Source organism: Oryzias latipes, chromosome 13 (genome assembly GCF_002234675.1).
Source record: "Oryzias latipes chromosome 13, ASM223467v1".
In the NCBI taxonomy this organism is placed as follows: Eukaryota; Metazoa; Chordata; class Actinopteri; order Beloniformes; family Adrianichthyidae; genus Oryzias; species Oryzias latipes.
In genome coordinates this window covers 20,713,374-20,736,054 of record NC_019871.2, presented here as the reverse complement: position 1 = coordinate 20,736,054, position 22,681 = coordinate 20,713,374, and the positions used below count along the sequence as shown (strand labels likewise).

Sequence of the window (22,681 nt, the reverse complement as noted above, 5' to 3'; positions counted from 1 at the left end):
AAAAAGGCTACATACATTACAAAATATTAAGATAATCATAAAATATATAATAACACAGATCATACTAAGGGGGAGAGGAATATTAAAACTAAATTGAATGTTAAGGACTCCAATTTCCTGTTCTCCTTCAGTCTTGCTGCAGATTCGCTTTCATCTCACAGCCCCCCCCCCGTCTCCTCAACGATCCAGGCGAGGCGCTGGTTCATCTCAAACACGTCTATCGTTGCATTTTCCCCACGTATTTTCAGTGTGTCTAAAACTAATGTTGTTTTTGCTCGAGCGTGTTTAAAGTTCAAGCCCCGTTAGCTGTCACGCATGTAGGTATGGGACATTTATTCTCCTCAGCTGCCCCGACTCCCGCGGGACGGGAGCGGTGTGCTGCCGTAACCCGTATGATGCGCCGCCGTAACCGTAACCAAAACCTAAACCTTCCTCCGGGTCTGTGTGACCCAGAGAAAAGTTCAGCACGGACTGCATGTATTTAGGAAATTACAAGCGAATAGATACGTTCTAGAAAGGAAAGTAAGGAACTCCTTAATGTGGTCCGGGGAAGGGGGCTGTCAGGTTTCCTGCTTGCAAAACCCTGTCATTGTCACGCCCCCAAGAGTCATATACCCCACTGTGATTGGTTGGTCAGCTCTAGGCCCCTCCCCCTACACGCATTTTAGCCACTCACAGTGACTTTCCCTATTCTTCTCACACGCAGTGGCCGCCTCACACACAGGCATCACGCGAGAGTGTACGTGCTCGCGTTTCATGAGTATGTGCGCGAGTGTGTGTGTCTGCCTGCGTGCGTGTGCGCTCGCGTCTCATTGATTATTTAATTGATCATTGACGTGCCCCTTCCACGTTTAATGTATAAAAAAATACGAAGGGTGGGGGAGGCAAATTTACTGCTCGCACATGTGCGACTGGATGTAAAATTCAGTCGCACACTCTCAAATTTTGGTCGCAAAATGCGACCAATTGCTCGCAGTCTGGAGCCCTGATTATGCATGTATATATTATTCAAAGGTGCTCATTACGTCGATCGCGATCTACCGGTCGATCTTCAATGACATGAGTGTAGATCGCGGGCCAGAAATGATTTAAAAAAAAAAAGTACTTCTTTAAAATCCACCAGCCAATCAAAATCCTCACTGACAAGTACGGGACTTGATTGACATGGAGATTGGCCAATCGGAGATCGTCTGAAGCATACACCGCTGCAAATGCACATTATGTTCTTTAAAGGATGATACCGCAGCCGCGTTGGGAGGAGTTACTGGTTCTGGTCTGATCGCTGCATGGAGCGATGTGTTTATCAATGCATGATAGACACTGAGAATGTGGAGAGATCAGGATTATTATTTTGAAGAGTTCTACTTGGTAATCATGTTTCCATGTGTGAGTTCATAAAATCATCACAGAGAAATTCTCTGCTTCAACTCCTGCAGGGAAAGCTGCGTCTCAATCTGACGCCCGTGTTTTCATCTCTCTGACAGAGTTTGAAGCCAAAGCCCCTCCACCGCCTCTCTACCTGCTTTTCCTCTCTACCTGTTCACCTGTTCATATCCTCTGCAGATGAGAGTTGGTTTCCCCCGCGCTCCTCAGTGTGTCCTACACAGAGAGCGCTAAATACGATAGTCGGGTTGCTCCAGCGCAGCACAAGGATGAAAGAGCCGGGCGCAGGTTATAGCGGGGATAGAGCGGGTTAAGAAAATGAATGGAAGAAGGCGGGCCGCTGAAGAAATATTCAATATTGTATACATTTTATTTTTAGTCTGAACTATCTTTTATTTAGAAAAATATTTTATTTTATCAGTCCAGTATGAAAAAAAAACATCATCAAAAGCTGTGTTGGGCGGTTTTTGGCTGGGTCTGGCGGTTTTCAGATGACTTTTCGGCTGGAAACCAGTGACTCTATCTGGCAACGCTGGCGCGAACTCTCAGTCTGTCATCAGTCTCTGCACCGCGGTACGTCAAGTTCCCGGCAGAAGATCGGAGTGTTTATTAAAGCCGCCCCGCGTGCCTCTCCTTGCTATCAGCTCTGCAGGTCTCGCCCGAAAAATACGAGCTCATTAAGAAGCTGTTTTTTTACGTGGCTCGTGCTTCGTGCGGAGCTAGCAGCACCTTTGAAATGCCATGAAAAATGAAAAAACTAAAATAAAATTTAATTATTATAAAATACTCATTATTTTCCAAAGTCACAGGGAGCCACAACAGATGGATGAAAGAGCCACATGTGGCTCCGGAGCCATGGGTTGCCGACCCCGTCCTAGCCCATTCGTCTTTGGCATTCAAGCTCCTCCAAATTTGATGGCCCTCCGGCATGGACCTTGGTCTTCAAGGGGATTCAAGTCAGGCAACCCAGTCAATACTTTTCACTTTGGTCTTCTTAACCCTTGTGCTATCCTATGACCCCACCCTTACATTGATGTGTTATCCGTACCATGACAAAAGTGGATTTCATGTAATCCATGGAAACCAGTGAAGATCACAAATCATTGAAAAAAAAAGTTTAGCGCACTGTCTAGTGGGGTCTAGATGACCCAACTCCCAATGTTAAAGTGCCTAGGATAGTACAAGGGTTACGGTGTTGTTGTTTTTTTTAACCAGGAGAGCTGTACGTTTTGGGTCGTTGTGGCGATGGAAGACAACGTGTTGACCCAGGCTGCTGCTGACTGTTCACAAACCCTTCTTTCTTCATTATCGCTTTCACCTTGATGACATTTCCAGCTCCTGTCACACTGAAGCCTCCCCACAGCATAAAACGCTACCACCATATTTTATCGTGGGGACGGTGTTCTTTTGGTTGTATGCCTCTCTCTTCTTTCTCCAAATATAAACAACATCTTTTTGGCCAAAGAACTCTAATTTGGTCTCATCTGACCAAAGGACATGCTTCCAGTCAGCATTATCTCTCCAGGTTCGACTTTAGCATACTTTAGTTTGGGTTTAAGGTTTCTTGTCTACTGAAGGGGAGTTCGTCTTGGTCTGCAACCTCATAGTCCATACCTCTGCAGAGGTGAGGTGATTTAGTCCTTTGAGACTATGATTCCTGAGTCTTTGAAATCCTTTGCTCCCTACCCCTGCCAGGCTAGTTCTGTAATGGCTCTCATTGAATTTCTGGATGATATGTCTCACTCCAATTCTTGATTCTTGGAAACATGGTGAAACCTATATTTCCTTTTTCTGCTTTGTGAGCCTCAATAATCCTTTTTTTCAAATCTAAACTGATTTGAGGTTGATTCTTAAAGGGGGTAATAATTTTGACCCTGATAGGTTTTTGTGAAATTATTTCGTATCTACATACAAAGTGAAATAACAAAAGCATCCAAAATAAAGCTTGGGTGTTAAAGCTCTGTTAAAAATTCTTTGCTCTGTTTAACAGCACTTGAGAGATAGATATTAGCCCCAAGGGGGCTAATAATTTCGTCCTCAAGTTTATGTATGAATAATGCCGTGTTTTTTAAGGGGTGTTGTAACACCCTCTTGTTACAGGGTTTGTAGGTTTTGTTTTGTCTTGTATATTATGTTTTGTTTTTGTCATTAACTTAAAAAGAAGAAAAAAAAGAAAAGTAGCATATCAGGAGATAGATAGAGAAGAAGGAGGACACCAGCGTTCAATGCCCAGAGGGAAGGATGATCTAGGGTTTATGTCTGGATTGGACAAACTCCTCAGAGACTAACAGAGATGCAATGGCCTTTTTCTGCTGGTGTGCTGCTTCTCACAGCCCTGCCATGCTTGCACACCTATACCTTGCTTTGTGTGGCCGCGGTGATTGGGCTTTTTTCCTTTGTGTGCCAGCCTTCCTGTGGTTTCTCGTGGAGATCTGGCATTTTCCTCTTCCACTCACAGAGAGTAGCATTTTTGTTGTAATGTTGCACCTGCCAGCAACATTCTGACAGAGCTGTTGGCTGTCAGATATGTGCCAGGTTTCAAGTTGGGTGCTTGCTGAGCAAACCATGTACTCACTGGCTCTTCAGTGCAGTTTTTATTAATGAAACCCTCAAGTAACCCAATTAAAGTGGACCGAAAGCATATGTTTTATTTCATTCTTAGACCTTGGACTTGTTATAATCCAGCTCCAAGAGCCAAAAGCATTTAGCTGTTTTTGGAAGCTTTTTCTTCTTTTTCCTTCAAAATAAAAGAACACCCTAAAACTATTCAGTCGGTAAAGAGAATACATTAGCTGTTAATAAGTGAAAAGACTTGTGCAGTTTCATCATAATCACTGTCAGAGTCCCCCGTGAGCAGCAGTGCTTTGATTGATGGGGGGGATGCTGTCTTCAGGGTTTCATGTTTTGATGTTCGGGAAAACAGCATGAAGGGCAAATAGAACATGAACAGATTCGCATGAACTGTTTATTTTAGTGACTGACATTTAAAACATCTATTTGGCATTTGTTTTAAGTATCTTCAGTTTCCACTTCCCATTACATTTGATTGTCTTGTTCATGTAAACAAAATGTATTTTTTACAAAACATCAGAGCTATAATGACTTTATTTGGTCAAAATAATACATTTTTTAGAATTCTTCTTATGGAGTTGTAGAAAAATGGTCAATTTATTACTAAATTTTTAATTAAGAATTTTAACCAAAAGTATTAGTTTTTTGTATTTAAACAATTGCTTCACGGACATCGGTTTCTTTTTTATTCATTTCTACAGTTAGATTGATGCTAAATCAGCCGCTGCAGTCTTTTTCTTTCTTTATTTTAAATTTATTGTAACGTGTGTATGCTATCCTTTGTCCTTAGATAACCTATTCCTCAGTGATAGATCTTAGCGGCACAGTGGTCTGTGTGCTCAGTCGACCAGAAGGTTTACTGGTTTAAAAAGAGCTTTTTATGAGCGTCGACCTCATCACCTCCCCTTTGGAAACAAAGGGTGCGATGGTTAGACACTCCTGCTCACTACATGCTTTCCTGCTTTCCTCTCTTCCCCTCACACACAGCCTCATTAGATGCATTGTGGTGGCTCTCTTGTTCTCATCAATTCCCTCTCCCATCACCTTTTTGTGTTCAACGGTTCTCTGAAACAGATGAACACCACCATGCTTCACAAGTCTATTCATGCACAGCTGTAATTGGGTATGCATGCTTTAGGTGGATAAGACCTCTAGGTCGGTATAGCCTCCTGAATATTTGTTCACGGTTTTTGGTTTCTGACTCAACACTTACAACTGAGTTTATATAATACTATCAAATTTAAATTTTACTTTTTTTTTTACATTTATTTCCTATCGTTTACTGTTTTTTACACTGTTCTGGTACTTTAAACCTACTCCCAAATCAAGGCAAAGCAGTGGTGGCATGCAGTTGCTACTTGCTGTTGCGACGTTGCAAATTAGCAACCTGAAAATATCTGTCAGGGAAGTCAAATGAGCATTTAACAGACTCCACGATACAATAGTCAAAGTAGTTTGGAGTTTGTTTTTTTCTTTCTTTCGTCGTGTTTGACGCATCTTTGCATCAGCATCAGGAGTGAGCGATATGTGGACAAACACAGGAAATGGACAACTCCAACTGTCAAAATTCCCGAGCACCTTAAAAATAAATGTTTTCCAAAAGCATGACAGTGACTTAAGCATCTCTCATTGCATCATGTTTGGCTTTCTCTGGGCACTCTGGGTTCCTTCCACAGTCCACTGTTAAAAGGTTCCATTGGTTGAACGGTTAAACTGACCGACTGACTTTTAAATAGTTGCATGTTTTTACGACCAGGTGCTACTGCAACACCCATGAGAACTTTTGGTGTGAATTCAGAATTATATATCTGGGAGAAAAGAATAAATAATTAAAAGTGGTTTGTGAAATGAACTCCTAAGACCAAAATTGATCAAATATTTAAACAGTAAATGCACTAATATTTTAAGAGAGGTATACAAGAGCTGACATTTTTTAAAAAAGAAATTTGTAAGCAGAAGATCAATGTTTTGTTTCAGCTCTTTGTTCAGTCTAAAGTTTGATGTTTTTGTCAGAAGACACAACTATTTTATTTACATAATAGAATTTGAAACAAAAATGTTACATTAAGTACATATGATTATTTAGGGAAAATGGTCAGTATTTACCCATTTTAGTTTTGTTTGCTGGTTCTGATTATCACCCCGTTAGGGCTGCTTAACTCTACCAAAATACTGAATTGATCCATGCAGATTCTGACTGGACACAAAAGTAATTGGAATGAACGCCTGATCAGAATAGAAATGCGTCATGTAAACACGCCGTTCGGAATACTCTGCTCTGATCGAACTCATTTGGATCAAGATTTATTTCCGATTGAGATAGGTGGGTTATTCCAATTGTTGATCTGATCGTGGAGCATTTAACAGTTTATTGCGATCGTGGGTCACTACTGCGCTGGCTTTGCGTCATAGACGGACGGTGTGGTGCTCCAGAGAAAGCTTTGGAGCGCGAACAGTTCGAAGCATGTCTCTTAGCAGAGCAGCCGGACTCGTAGCTTCTTGTTTACGGGCAGGCGGGGGGCAGGGCAGGGTGCATTGTTGTCCGTCCAGCCGCTCTGCGTGAGGGAGCTGCCAGACTCGGGAGAACTTTGTCTCCCGGGAGGACCGTGTCTCCAAGCAGAAGAGCGGCTTTAAGACGGTGTGTGAGCTAACGAAGGTGGCTTTTGAATGGAGAAATGCAGCGCTATCCTGGGAAAACATGTAAATAATCATGTGAATTCATGTTTCAAATCGTGTCCAGACAACATTAAGGCTGATTTTATTCCCACATATTTACAGATATACATATGATTTATATTTACATATGTTACATATGTTACAGATTTTACAAGCATCTACGGATCAATGTTGTTGTTGACACGTATTATCCTAACCCTTCTTCTGGTTCCATTATGTCAAGAAAGCACGGATTAAAAAAATTATGAGCAAACAAGCACTTAATAATAATCATAACAATAATAAAAGCACGTTCTGAAAATTATCTCTCTCCATGCTGCAGGTTTCCTTTGTGTACCACGGAACTCAATATTTCTTCTCCTACGGGCGTTTCCGGTATTTTCGAGTCTTCTGCGCACGTCAGCATGATTTTTTTCGTTTGAAAGTGTGGCCTATGTAAACATTTGTTATAGTCGAAAAAGGTTTTTCTGGGCCCATTTACACAGTTCAATTCTAATCCGATCTTTGTTCCGATCAAAGATATTTTGCACATATAACCGCAGCTATTGATATTATACATCAACCCTGACTTTAGCTGCTGCTTGAAGACGTTGGTCCATTATTTATACATAAAGATCTTTGCTGTTTTGGCTGCTATTTGGCTGCTATTTTACTGTTAAACAGACCACAAATAGAAAATCCAATCATCTTAAAAGGCCAAAATATGTGTCACTATCTGATTTGACTCCAGGCAAGGTTGTTAACATTAGAAATTGGCAGATTCTGAATCTTGTCTGAGATATTGGTGTGCCTCAAGCAAATGGGGATTCTTTGCTGGCTGTATAAAAGATACAGGAAGTGGAATGCAGCAAAGCAAACCCAACAAAAACATAATAATGGTAGTTCATGACAAAAGAGCGAATTCTCAGTCTTTGTTTCTATAGTGTTACCCGTCAGATAAAAATAATCTGGCAATGATGCATCTCGTCTTCAAGGGAAAACCAGTTCTGAATTTTCCTATCAGGATAGGCAACAATTTATGTTCCTGTGTATGGATCCTATGTTTGAATAGGATAGAACCCCACATAACTATAAAAAAAAATATGTATTGTTTTTGCATGAATAATTTCCTTAAAATGTCTTGTAATCCTAGTGTAATCTTGTACTTAGAGACTAAGTAGACAGGAGAAACCTAGTACACGAAACAAAGAACAACTGCAGTGAGAAATTAAAGAGGGAGGCAGGGCAGAGCTGTTCTAGCGATGGGTTGATCAGCTCCTCTGGGACCACCCTCTATTGAAAGATATGAATTGAAGCAGAAAACCAAAGCAAACTTGGTTTTAAAACACCTTCACACACACAGGCTTGTTGTTGTTTTAACATATCTGCTGTGCAATTCAAACATAAAACACCCGAAAAAGGAACTGCAGTCAAGTGTGTGTAATTTCTGTCATTTTCTGTCTCCATGTTGGTGTTTTTGGTTGAACTATAAAACACTTCCAGACCTCCAAATTGAAATGGTTACTTCCTCGTGGTACATGAAATGTCAATGATACGCAGCTCCAAAGGGTGTTTGTGTATAAGGCTGTTTGCTGACGTGAAGCACAAGTTTTGGGTGGATCTTTTTTTTTGTTTGTTTAAATTTACGAGTATTTTCATCAAAAGCAAAATGTTTATATTAAAATCAGGATTGGACAGACACCTTGTGTACATTAAAACAGCACTTGAGTTGCAGCTAGACAGGTGCAGGTCAATTCCATCACATTCCAAGTCTCAATAGTCTGAGACACCACAGTATAAACCATCACAGAACATGCATAAAGTCAGAATGGATCATTTGCACTTCTGCTCCCTTTTTTTGCTCATGGTTTGCTGTATGTTGTATTTTTTGTGGCTCGTGTGCATCCCTGCCTTTGCTTCTTTGTGCAGTACTTACCTTTTTTTCAGTATTTTTATAATTTCTTTGCTGTGTGTCACTATCCAGCTCACTGGCTTTTGTTTGTGTATTTTTTCATGGGCTGTATCAGCGTTTGCTTGTGCTGGTTGTTGTGTGCGACATATGTTTAAAAGTCCATGCTCATGCTTCATTGTTCTCGTTTAGATGTATATACTTTAACCACAGCAGTAAATTAAATGCTATATAAAAACAATAAGAAAGCATTTTATTGAAGAATTGGTTTTTAATCTAAATATTTCTTGCTTTAAGGGACTGACTGCACTAAACATAAACAGTCCATGAATCTTATTCAATCAGTTTACTACATCTTACTGCTAATTTGGCAGAAAAAGACAACAAACACTTTCCCGTTCTCCTCGCAGCTCCCACTAATCATTTTGCACCAGTGCTTGCTTTTTGCTTTGTTCTTTTTTGCTGCTTTATTTTCCTAAATTTGCTTGTGTTCATTGTAATCATGAACTCTCGCTGTTTTAATTTCAGATTTGCATATCCACTTCCACTCCTTCCTCATTTGCATACAGCAAGAATGGCGAGCGGGCATCCCACAGAAAAATTCAGTTTCATGTACCAACCAGACACGCACAAGAGGTACGGGGCACACGTGCACACACACACTTACAATTCTGGTTTTGCGTGCCCGGGTTCCTCATGAGCAGGTAAGAAGAAGATCTGGGGCCTCGTTTATAAACGTTGCGTACGCACAAAAGAAGGCGTACGCCACTCTCTACGCAATAGTTGAGATTTATAAAAAGCAAACTTGACGGGAAAATGTGCGGTCCTTCACGCAAGCTCTGACCCAGGCGTACGCACAAAAACGGGTGAAATGAGAAACGGCGACACCGTCGGCAGATGGAAGAAACACGTGAAAGTGAAAATGACAATACTGCTTGTCATAAATAACATGAAGACTTCACAAAGCAAGTCTTACAATTAACAGCCTACACGAACACCCGTTTGATCGATCAGCAGTGAAACAAACAAAACAGATCAAACGAGAATTACAACATAAATTCAAATGAACACATATTTGCAAAAAGAAAAGTTATATATGTTCTACAATATTGGCATGTTGTGCAATTAATCCTCATAAATAATATAGTTAACAGAACGAACTAATGTACAAAACTGATATTCTCGTCAGTGTGTCCGTCTGGCGGAGCAGATAGGTGCGGACGGACAGACAGATGTACTAATTGTCCACTGGGGAAAGTTGTTTTCATATTAAAACATTTCTTCATAAGCTATGGAATTATGGTATTCATGCATATGCCGTTAGTTTGTTTTATTTTTGATAAAACAATGTATGGCGTATGTCTCAACCATTCAGAAAGCCACAAGAAATTACATTTGCGCTGATAAATTTCCCATTTCCACGTCGATTATTCCCGACATCTGTAGCTTGTCAGATGTAATTAAATGGAGAGAAATAAATGCCCCATCACAATGCGTAATGACGCACAATGGCTGATCTTAGAAGATGTGGCAAATGGAAGAATTCAGAGTGAACGCATCTTTAGACAGCAAGAAGACTTGCTGGAAAATGAGGACGAGTGGCTTCTGAGCCGGTTCCGACTTCCTCGAGCCGTCCTTTTGGACCTCTGCGGGCTTTTGGGCCCGGCGTTACAGAGGAGCACTCGGAGGAACCACGCGTGTCACCCGGTGCATGCATCTGCCGCTCCGGTCCCCCCCTCCCTCCCATGGAGCGCTGTAGCCTCACAACCTCGGACCGGCCACCGTCTGCCGCTCACGTGCCTTTTTGGCATTAGTAATGCCCACACTGTGCCCTCCAAACAACACTTTTCCCCTCTTTTCCACCTCGCCAACGATAAATTCTACTTCACATTGAGTGAAGTCACGTTTTTTTGATTTCCTCTCTGTCACGTTTTTTTGATTTCCTCTCTGTGTTTGCCATGGTTTCGCAATCAATGAATATTCATTTGTGGGCGTTTCACGGACTATTTTTGGGCAACTATGGGCGTGTCATGGGGCCGCAAAAGCTGCGCTGCATTTAGAATCGGTTGTGATTTATTAAGGGAAAGATGCGTAGGATGTGCGTGCGCACGGTTTTATAAATCCGAATATTTCTGTGCGTACGCACGTCCTATGTTTCATCCGTACGCCACTTCTGACGCAAGTCCTACGCAAAGTTTTATAAATGAGGCCCCTGGACTCTGGTACATCAACATGGGTGAAAAATTGCTTGGATATTAAATACTTTTGCCCCAAGTTGACGTGGAAATTTGTCATTCAATCCTGTTCATATTTTTCTACTTTCAAGTTGGCAAATTTGCCATGCAGCTTTTAATGCGACACTGGAGACCAAAGCATCATTTGGTTGATGGATCCATTCCCTCTTGTGCTTCGCTGTCAGGGCTTCTCCTTGCTGTTGTCACGTCATCTCTGGTTTGAGGGGTGATGATTTACAGGACTGCGTCTTTGTTGCAGAATCCTTTATCTGAGGGATTAATTTCGAGAGCCTGTGTGCATGTTAGTCATAATGATTTTCTTACAGATTTTCATGGTTTATGTCCCCTTCTCCATCTGTTTTTCTTACTCCTTCCCACCCCTCTTCCCATTTTTTCCATTCTGTCTCTCGTAGCAAGAACAGGTTATCTTCAGCCATGAATCCCCTCTACAGCCCCGTTCAGCCTGGCACTCCATACGGAAACCCCAAGAACATGGCATTCACAGGTTAGACCCAGCCGCCTCACGCTCGCACTACGCTTAGCAATTTTTAAGTCCCACTCTGATCGAAATCATATTTTTTGTGTTCTTAACATGTTGTGCCAGAACTGCATTTCTGAGTATTTCTTTATTCAAATTGTTGTGAATCAGGAGCAGACGAAAAAATGCTGCTCTGTTGTTCCCATTTTGTCTTTAGGTTTCCATTGCTGGACAGTTACATTTCAGAAATTAAAAGACCACATTTTTGATCAATTTAACATTTTATTTATTTTGTAAATATTACAAATAGCTACACTGTAAAACACATTTGCAAAAAATATAAACAACAATGTTTTTTATTGTCTTTATCTGTGGTGAATATTTATAATTAATAATCATGTTAACTAATTCTAAAACAGGAGAATGCAGGTACTGAAGCTGCCAAAATTTAAATTGAAAAGTCAGCAGTCACAAACAAACACACATATGAACAGACTGGTTTGCATTCTTGTGTTAATGAAAGAAAAACATCACAGAAATAACCTAAAACTGACCAGAGTTCAAGGTAATTACAATTTATAGAAAAAGTAATAAAAATCACGGCCTCTTATTTGTCTTTTTGGATGATTTTTCATTGATTTTCTTTCTCTTCTCTCAGTTTTTTGGTCAATTCAGTGACCAGAAACTGGGGGGGGGGGTTCACCTAGAAAGTGGTGACCTGACGATTGCCCAAGGGTTTAGCTCAATAAATGTCATAAAGATGTTCATTCCGCATCTGAAAACATTCACTCTGTTGGTATTTGCAAGAATCTTTAGTATTGATGTGCTAACCGTGTTAGCCTGGAGCGTTTCAGCTGATGTGGCTGTGCTCATGTCGTCTTTGTCTTTTAATGCTGCCTCAGCTCCTGCTGCCTGCAGGAAAAATTTTCTTCGAGTGTTCTTCCCGCTTCTCCAGCAGCTTCGTTCAAGGAACAAATTAGTTAAAGTGCAAAATAGGCTCAGCGGTAGTCAATGAGAAGCATTCCAGTCCTGTGTATTCCTCTAAGACATGACCTTTTTGATATAAAAAAAAATATATTAATCAGTTATTCAGATCATGCAGGATCAAATCAGACTAATAAAAATAAGAGAAAAATGTCTGAATTTCATCTAGAGAAAAAAGTGGACTTTTTATTAGAATTTATTCATACAGTCGGACAAAAAGTATTTAGTCAGCCACCAGTTGTGCAAGTTTTCCCTTTTAAAACAATGAGAGGCCTGTAATTTTCATAATAGGTATACCTCCACTATGAGACACAAAATAAGAAAAAAAAATCCCTAAAATCATTTTGTCTGAGTTTTAAGGAATCTATTTGTAAATAATGGTGGAAAATAACTATTTAGTCACCTACAAATAAGCTAGATTTCTGGCTCTCAGACCTGTAACTTCTTCTGTAAGGGGATCCTCTGTCCCGTTACCTTTATTAATGGCACCTGTTTGAACTCGTTATCTATATAAAAGACACCTGTCCACAACCTCAAACAGTCACACTCCAAACTCCACTATGTCCAAGACCAAAGAGCTGTCTAAGGACACCAGAAACAAAATTGTTGACCTGCACCAGGCTGTGAAGAGTGAATCTGCCACAGGTGAGCAGCTTGGTGTGAAGAAATCAACTGTGAGAGAAATTATTAGGAACTGGAAGACAGACAAGACCACTGATCATCTCCCTTCATCTGGGGCTTCCTGCAAAATCTCACCTTGTGGGGTCAAATGGTCATAAGAACGGTGAGCAAAAATCAGGGGGACCCTAGTGAATGACCTGCAGAGAGCTGGTACCAAAGTAACAATCAGTAACACACAATGTGACTCAAATCCTGCAGTGCCAGACGTGTCCCCCTGCTAAAGCCAGTACATGTACAGGCCCGTCTAAAGTTAGCTACATTTGGATGATCCAGAAAAGGTTTGGGAGAATGTCCTATGGTCAGATGAAACCAAAATAGAACTTTTTGGTAAGAACTCTACTCGTCGTGTTCAAGGAGAAAGAATGCTGAGTTGCATCCAAAGAACACCATATCAATTGTAAAGCATGGGGGTGAAAACATCATGCTTTGGGCCTGTTTTTCAGCAAAAGATCAGGACGACATATCTTGTGTAAAGGAAGGAATGAATGGGGCCATGTTTTGTCAGATTTTGAGAGAAAGTCTCCTATCAGCAAGGGTATTGAAGATGAAACGTGGCTGGGTCTTTTACCATGACAACGATCCCAAACACACGGCCCGGGATACGAAGGAGTGGCTTCGTAAGAAGGATTTCAAGGTTCTGGAGTGGCCTAGCCAGTCTCCAGATCTCAACCCCCTAGAAAATCTTTGGAGGGAGTTGAAACTCCCTGTTGCCCAGCGACAGCCCCAAAACATCACTGTTCTACAAGAGATCTGAATGGTGGAATGGGCCTAAATACCATCAACAGTTGGTGAAACCCTTGTGAAGACTTACAGAAAACGTTTGACTGCTGTCATGACCAACAAAGGGTATATAGCAAAGTATGTTAGAGTTGAACTTTTGTTATTGACCAAATACTTATTTTCCACCATAATTTACAAAATACTTTTTAAAACAGAATGTAATTTTCTGGATTATTTTTTCTCATTTGTCTCTCATGGTTGAGGTATACCTATGATAAAAATTGCAGGCCTTTTTGCCCCTCTCTGTACACAGAAATTATGAAATAAGAGTTCTTTTTTAATCACATAAACTAGCTTCAGGAAGAAATTTGACTTATTTAGAAAAAGTAACTGACAAGTATAACTCCATCCAGATTTGATGCTTTGGAATTTGGCAGGTGTAAAATGGCAAAAAAATTGACGATTAAAATGCCTTTATTGGCTCTTGTCTGCATCTTTCATTCAAATGATTTCAGGGCCATTAAATTGTAAAAAAATCTAATTTTACAAATGTGCCTTTGCTTTCTCAGGTTGTGTTACAAACCTTTAGATCCATCACAAGATTTCCTGTAGATGCATCATTTACATGCTTTTACTATGCTCTTATCCAGGTTACTAAAGACTTTAGTATCCTTTACATCTTAACAAAAACGAAGCAACAAATTTAGATTGAAAAAAAAAAATCCAGAATAGTCATCAGAATAAAATGAGCCGTGTGTTAAGGTATCCCTCCCTAATCTAAATTGGTCTCATTCTTTAACCGTGTGATTATTTAGCACAACCTCCTCATGCAGTGAAGGTGTAGACATTTATAACTTGTTACATCTTTGCTTCACAGTGGAGCTGCAGAACCAATAATATGAGAGTTTCTGCCAGTAATAGCTAACAGAAAGAACACCCCTCTGAACACACTTTTTTAATTTATTTTTTTAGATTTTTTGTTTGTTTCTTTACCTTAAATCCAAATCTATACCAACATTGTTTTTGATGCAGATATTTCTCTCCTTGAGCGCCATCTTTGCGCTTCCTGATCCAGAGGATAACCTTTACTGTGTGTGCGTTTGTGTTGGGCATTTCCTTTTGCTTGCAAATCAGTGTTTTCTGAAATGATCCGACTTAACTGACAACTTCTTACAGGCTATCCTGGAGCTTATCCCGCCACGGCCCCCACCTATACTCCCAACATCTATCAAACAGGAAGTCCTGGGTATCCACCAGGTGAGCAAAATACACTAACTCATGCACCTTTTCTCATTTTAGATTAAACCATTGATAAAACTGTTTACTCTTTGCTTTTGTTGACTAAACACAAGACAAATAAAAAACAAAGACTTAGTCTGTTATGCTACCAAGTGTTTGTAGAGTTGTTTTACCTGGTAAAAATGTGATGTGTGATCATTGACCGTATATAACAGGGGTGTCAAACTCATTTTCACCGAGGGCCACATCAGCATAAGCACACCTGATCATAAGCCGCACCCATTACATTTCTAAAGGATAAACCATTTTGTACATACATAAGCCACACCTGTCTATAAGCCGTATGTGCCCACATTAACCCTTTAACTACCCCACCAAGAAAAAAGCTATCAAAAAATTATTTGTTTGCATTTCTTATTGCTTAAGGTAATTAGTGACCACAATCTGTTTAGTTTTTTTTAACTGACCTTTTAGTTTTTTAAATAATGACCTCTACCAAACGGTTGAGATGTCCTTTAATGGTAAAAGTGCAAAATTTCATACAGATACAACAAATATTTGAAAAAATCATGTAAACCAATTTATTTAGACATTATTAACACTCAATATTAAGGACATTTGTCTCCATTCTTTTTATCATGCCTCAAACATTGAACTTTTTTAAAACAAAGCAAATTTTGATCTATATTTCCTAGAAGTTGTTTGACAGTACAACGATTTTGGATATTGACTCACTTTTGATGGTATTTCATAAATAGATTCTAGGTTTGGAATGAAACACAGAAAAACATATTTCTGACATCTTGACCTATTTTGGCCGAGGTTTCATCGTCCCAGCTTGTCAGAATGAAGAGGCGCTGTACCATGTTGTCGTAGTGCACACTGTTGTTTTGGTCGTGATGGTCTTAGTGTGTGGGCTTTCCACATCTGTGGTAGAGAGCTCAATGATGGTTGCTTGCTTGTTGATCTTATTTAAACTGTCTGCAACAGCCAGGCAGAACCTTTTGAATAACACTGGTTTTTGCTTCAGTAGGTCCCTCTTGTAGACCAGCCATGAATTAGTGACACACAAGTCGATGATGTATCCAAACAGGGGACTGTACTGTCACCTAGATTTAGCTGTACAGGTCTTGTACAGGTGCACCAGCATATCAAAGAGATCTATTTAGCTTTGTAGATTTGTATCATAAGCAATATGCTCAATCATTTCATCAGTGAAAAGCATTTTGAAGTATTGGAAGGGTGTGTGTAGTACATCCTCGGGAGGCTCAAATCTTGATTCTGGAACCTTGAATTCCTCAATGTCCTCATGCTTCCATATTCTTCTTATGGTTTTGCTTGGGTTAGAGGGGGATATTGAGTCAGGAGAATAGCCTGTCTCCTCCAACAAAATTGGAGGAGACAGGCTATTCTTGGTGGGGTAGAATGGCGTGTGTTTGCTTGTTCAGTTCTTCTTATGAGGTGGCAGTGTAGATGATCTGCTTGTTGAAAGAGATTCTTCTTCATCCATGGATTCAAAAGAACTGTCACCAATGCCCTTTGCATGTGAGGATTGATAATCAGGATCCTCTGTTGAGTCATCATCACTGTCATACAGATCTGCATCTGATTCATGTGGACTTTGTCGTGGTCTAGCACTGTAGAATGTTTTACTGTCTATCTACTAGTTGTAAAACAAAAGAAAATGATAGAAAACTTTTGTAAATGTTGTTAATGTTATTTTTGCAGCTTTTTTTGTTGAGTTTTAAATGAATTGGTTGTAATAATCTTGATTTTTTTATTTATTTACACACCAGCTGATATAAACTCAAAAATAGACAAAACTATACAGTATTATGTATTTTAAATTATTATTTATGATGTGTTAATGAATATTTCTTTAGTAATGGATTATTTATAAAGTTGTTTTAACTGATTTTATGACAAACAGTCCCTTTATTTAACATTGGCTTGATTTTGCTACTTATACCATAAGGTGACAAATCAACCGTTTGGTAGAGCATGTTTTAAAAAAATTATTACAAACAGAAATTTGTTTATTTTTGTTTATCTAAGAACATATTTCTGTTGATTAACGCCTTTACTACTGATCACTGCTTACTGACCATATCTGGCTCCATCACAAACTTTTTGCAGAAAAAATGGTGAATGAATTGACTTCATTTGGCTGGACCATTGGTTCCAGTTCTCATGTACAGTCAATGTGTGTGACCAGGAAAAAAATATAAAAATCTGCCACAGCTGAGCTATTTACACTCCAACCAACAAAAACATTATATTTAGTGTTCACTTAATTCTGAATTTCATTTAGATAGAAGTCTTCTCAAATGAGTATTTAGGAAATTCATATACGTAAATTTAGCTGACTAACAAGTAGAGCAAACAATTTTACTGTGTGTAACCCTTGTGCTATCCTAGGCACTTTAAAATTGGGAGTTGGGTCATCTAGACCCACTAGACAGTGCTCTGAACCTTTTTTCTTCAATGATTTGTGATCTTCACTGGTGTCCATGGTTTACATGAAATCTTTCCACCTTTATCCACCTTTGATAGTAGGGAGAACACGTCAATGCAAGGGTGGGGTCATCTAAGATAGCACAAGGGTTAAACCAGACACTTGTTTCAAGAGGATCCATTACTGTTTGTTGAATTTATTATAGATATTTAACCAATATCAGCTCATGTTTCCAAGCTTCCTCAATCTGTTTGAGTCCAAAAAGGTTACAGTTTTGTTGTACATCAAACATTGCGGTTCAGTAGAAGTATCATCATTATCAGTCGTGCAGTCAGATGGCAGCCTACAGCTTCAAGGCAGTATGGATAAAATACAGCCCTCTGCCTGGAGGCATCAGTGCAGGACAAATGAGCAGCTGGCCGGCCATGTGCGCCCGTGTGTGTCGCAGCAGATACGTTTTTTTGCCGGGCTCTGGAGCAGATAGACAAGAAGAAAGTTCAGAAATGTTTTGGGCTTTAGTGAAAAAAAGAATCAATTAGAAAACTCAGAAAGAGGATGAAGCTTTAAGGACACTTTTTGTCATCAAAGTCCCCATAGGAAGCAAAAAGATTGATGTTTAACTGAGTCTTTAAGACTATGTTATACAATACAAAGGGCTGATACTTTCAGCTAAACATCAAAGGACAGTACAGAATCCCCTGAGAGTCTGATGATAAAATGACATGAGGTTGTTACTTTGTAAAGAACAGTTTTCATTTCCGATGGGAATGATATCTGCTTTGTAGCTTTTTTATCTTTCTTGGCCTCTCCCTGACGTCGGTTTTTATGGTAGAAATCCAGCTACATGTCGAACGTCTTGGGTGAATCTTACTCTGCTTTGTTCCTTCAGACACATGAGGCTCTTTGTTGCTGCTGTGCTCTAGTTGTTATGTTTTTACTGTGCTCTCAGTGGCGTTTATAGGCTGCTGAAACGACAACCAATTGCCAGAAATACCAGCAGTGGTCTGATTATAAATGTGTTCATTATTGTCCATTATTCCTCAAGATCATTGATGAATTGTTGTCTGTCAGCAGGGCATTTGTGTAATTCTCACACTCTATTGTCTTCCATGCGCTCTGCGTGCATGTCAGAGTGATTGCAGGGATGCATGCGCGCACACACTGACGAGTGTACAGACTTTCAGCCCCAGAGCAGCTCCAGCGTCTCTTTGTTCCCTTGTCCTTGTGTGAGAAAAGGGCTTTCATAAGCATCTATGGCAGCTGCAGCTAGCTTGTAGCATGTTTGACCTTCAGGCTCCTCCATGTGGCAGCTTCCATGTATTACAGCCAGGAAGAAAAAGACCCAGATTAAATAAATATTTTAAAGTGGATGCTTCAGCTCTGCTTTTCAACCGAAGGCATGTCTTCATTTAAATATAGATTCTATGCATAAATGTTCTTTTTAGGTGTCCAGTTTTCCAGTTTGAGAAAATACAATCCATCTAAGATTAAACTGGATCCATTTGAAGTGGCTGTTTAGAATCACATAGGAACAGAGCAAAGATGCCATTTGGAGAAACTCAACATTGAGCTGTCTAGTTAAGTCTTTTTTAATAGACCTACCAGGTTTCACTGGTTTAGATTAAATCCTCTTCAAAGAAAAGCCCAAGTCTCCATCTGGTGGACTTGATTGGAAATGCAAATGTTTTAATTCAGACACATTAATGTTATTGTGTACTGTTAGTATTTTCTCCTTTTATACATATGAAAAATACTGAGCTTGATTTGAAGGCTTATTTTTGTTAATTTAATATCTGAATCTTTACCAACTGTGAACCAGTTTATCCGCAATTGCCTGAAAGATAGTTTAATTGCTTATTTTAATTTTTATTCAGATGCAATTAAAAAGAACTTCCTGAGACACAAAGAGTAAACAAAGGCTAAATCTATAGGACATGTGACCTAAAACCCAAACAAGTAATTCAGTTTCCATTCAATTTTATTTATATTGCCCAATATTACAACACAGTTGTCTCAACGGGCTTCACTAATCGTACAAAACATTAAATCAGTTATAAAATACAATACCTGATTGCTAACCTAAACTGGGCATCCCTGCCTTTTGACCCCCTTCTCAGTAAAGAAAAACCTCAAACCTAAAAAGAAAAAACTCAGGGATGTCCACGTGAAGGAGGGATCCTCTCCTAGGACGGACAGCCGATGTACCAGGACTGTTAAAGAAGAATTAGCTTATTTACCTCTACAACTACATGTTTGAATATTGTAGCAGATCAGGCTTCATCCTGATGGAACTAGGGTACAGCTGGGGGCGCGGGACGAGCCAGAGACGAGGTCCACGGACAGAAGCACAGACGAACTCCTGTAACATTTCTTAAGCTCTTATGAAGGGTCCTACTTTAATTTATCTCCTTGGACATTTTTAAGTCCCACCTCACAGATTGCACACGGTTTATTACTGTTTTCTGATGCCGCTCTTCCCTAGTGACTGCAGGTGCTCGCCAGGGCTCTTTCCTGGAAACCCCACTTTTCAATGCTTTTCTACTTCCCCTTAGGAATCTGATGGTTTTATTCATATATAAATTTGCTTTCATACCACAAACATACCTGTTAGCTCCAAAGGTTTTCTCAAGCACATGCATCTCTCACCCACATTTGATATTTCCTTCCATTGTTTGCTGATGACACCTGGCTTAGCCTTATAACTTTCAATTCTTTACCCCTTCACTGGATTGTCTCTCTGAAGTTTGATATTTTTCTCTGACTTACCTGTCAGAGACTTACCCTTTAATGTAAAAGATGTTCCAGGCTACTTCTAAATAACACACGTTATCTGAGATTCCAGTTTTGGCCGCTCACACAATCATTGTGAATCTGCTAATTCTGACATGGAGAAAAGCAGCTTTCCATATCGGCTGTGTGCCGATATGACATAATGGTGCAAAGCCGCTTTTTTCAGAATCCATTGTATTTACAATAATTGCATAAACGTTTGAAGGGGCTTGAAGAATGTTACTACTGGAGCTAGAGCAGTGTTTTTCAACCAGTGTGCCGTGGGAGATGGTCAGGTGTGTCGTGGGAAATTACCCATTCACTGATCTAAAAACATTTCCCATCTCCAAGATATCAGCTCTTTGTTCATCCAAACAGGCCCTGATAAAACAATGAGTAGTTAAGAAAATGAAAGATCCTAAAATGACTCATATTTCATGTAAAAAATATTCCTTAGTATGCCAAAAGTAATAAATTATCATATATATGGATTTAGTTTACTCTGAAAGTCTTAAGGAAAGCATTATGTAGGCCCTTTTAATAGCTGTTCTCTATCATTAACTCAATAGTTACCCCCACCTTCCATGTTAATAGAGTCTGGTTGTCATTCTTAACACCTCCTTAGACTTCTAAAATCACACCAACAACATCACTTGGTCTGCATCTCCTCCATCCCTCCATCCTTTCTCATTCTCATTCTCCAATCTGGTCCATTGTCATCATCCGCATCAACTAATGCGATTAACTTTAGGGTTCCTCACAAATCCTTCAACAAGTTTCAACAGACACACATTTAACAGAAATAACCTGGTTTTCTACATCACACCCGTATTATCCAGATCTACCTGACTGCCATTATTTCACTCTAAGTTTACCAAACATCATCTTTTTTTTTTTAATTGTGAAGTATTTGTGAGATTCCTAATTAAACCTATACTTATTGTTTAATTATTTGTTTCTGATTTGTTTTAGGGTATACTTCAGCAGGAACTCCATACAAAGTATCCCCCACCCAGTCAAATGGAGCACCTCCTCCTTACACTCCTACGCCCACCCCGTACCCGACAGCCATGTACCCCATCCGCAGTGCCTATCCTCAGCAGAACATTTACGCACAGGTGAGGCTGTTCTTCTGCAGAAGTTGTAGGAATCACTTTTGTACTGTGTGGGTAGCCGTGTGTCTCTGTGGTTGAAGCTTTTTCAACAAAATGCACATTTTACTGAAAGTTTCAGTAAATGTAATAATTAAATCTGAATAATATAACCTTTTACATCATCTGTTATTATAAAACCCTACTCCATAAACCCTCTCATGTGTTTCTACCTCACAGGGAGCTTACTACACTCAGCCAGTGTACGCAGCTCAGCCCCATGTGATCCATCACACCACCGTGGTGCAGCCCAACAGCATCCCCTCCACAGCGCTCTACCCCGCCCCTGTCCCCGTTCCCGCACCTCGCAACAATGGCATGGCGGCCATGGGAATGGTGGCTGGAACAACTATGGCCATGAGTGCAGGTATGACCAACTGTCCATCAGATGTTTGTCTTTTTGTCAGAGGTTGTAAAGTGTTCTACAAGTATTCACCATTTATCATTTTACTAGAGCATGTTCTCATAGTTGGAAGAGGCTTTGTATGAAATGTTGAATCAGGGCAAATCTCGCTCCAGGCTTTTTCTCTCACAGTTCTATTCAAATATATATAAGACTCAAAGCCGACTGGGCACAAACCACAGTGATTAATTTCTCCTCCAGGATCAATTCTTAAACAGTTGGCACTTCCATTATTGAACGCAAGTAATCCGAAACACGGATTTACTATTTTGACTATATTGACTTTTCATTGGAAGCAGTACCTTTGATGCTTTAATGTGAACTTAGCTTTTGAAGTCAAAGGACTTAGGATGGTCATTTTTCGACCATTTAACTTAAAATGTATTTTACTTTGGTGATTTAAGGGACCCTGTTGACAACACCCCAGCACCCCCAGATTGGAGCACATCAAGTTACGGTGCCAACCTACAGGCCCCAAGGGACACCTGGTTACAGCTACGTACCACCTCACTGGTAGAGCCCGCCCTTTGTGTAAGTATCCTCTTGTTTGTCTCTCCCACTTATGACTCTTTAAGCCTTAGTCCCATCGATCAGTGCGGGTAGGGGGGTGCTGCAGGTATATAACGTACTGTCAATACCGTGGCACGGTGTCCTTACGCACGCTAGTCATCAGTACGGTTTCAGTACTGCCCCAGTAAGGGGGTTTGCATGCGATATGCAAGTGCCCATAGGATGTCCACACAGACTACCAGTACATACACTCTAATCGTCTAATTTCCTAATTTCTAACAGTCAAGCTGCACACATGGAGCGCACACTTATCACGTGAAAAGCACTACGGGCCTTACACAGTCCACAGGATTCTGACAGGATGAAAAAACACGCCTGCGTCTCATCTACTTCACCCTTACAAATGTTCACTACAACCTGTTGCCTGGAGCATGGATGGAGAAAAAAATGTGCATGAACATTTTCTCTCCACCTGTTTACTGAGCGATCTACAACCTTGATATTTCGTGCAGGCCACCTGTGTGCCCTGTTTATTTTTG

At 40.0% G+C, this 22,681-nt stretch overlaps 1 protein-coding gene across 2 annotated transcripts in view; it reads left to right on the top strand.

Moving 5' to 3' along the window:
- Positions 1–22,681, top strand: part of fam168a (family with sequence similarity 168 member A) — a 44,397-nt gene that overhangs the window by 17,660 nt on the left and 4,056 nt on the right. The window contains exons 2-7 of one of the 2 annotated variants that reach the window (XM_004075741.4): positions 9,047–9,154; positions 11,166–11,257; positions 14,792–14,872; positions 21,051–21,196; positions 21,410–21,596; positions 22,037–22,163. In XM_004075741.4, coding sequence (XP_004075789.1) covers positions 9,093–9,154; positions 11,166–11,257; positions 14,792–14,872; positions 21,051–21,196; positions 21,410–21,596; positions 22,037–22,149 — 681 coding nt within the window. In that variant the 5' untranslated portion in view covers positions 9,047–9,092 and the 3' untranslated portion in view covers positions 22,150–22,163. The remainder of the gene's footprint in view (positions 1–9,046; positions 9,155–11,165; positions 11,258–14,791; positions 14,873–21,050; positions 21,197–21,409; positions 21,597–22,036; positions 22,164–22,681) is intronic. The other variant, XM_020708379.2, reaches the window with a different exon arrangement.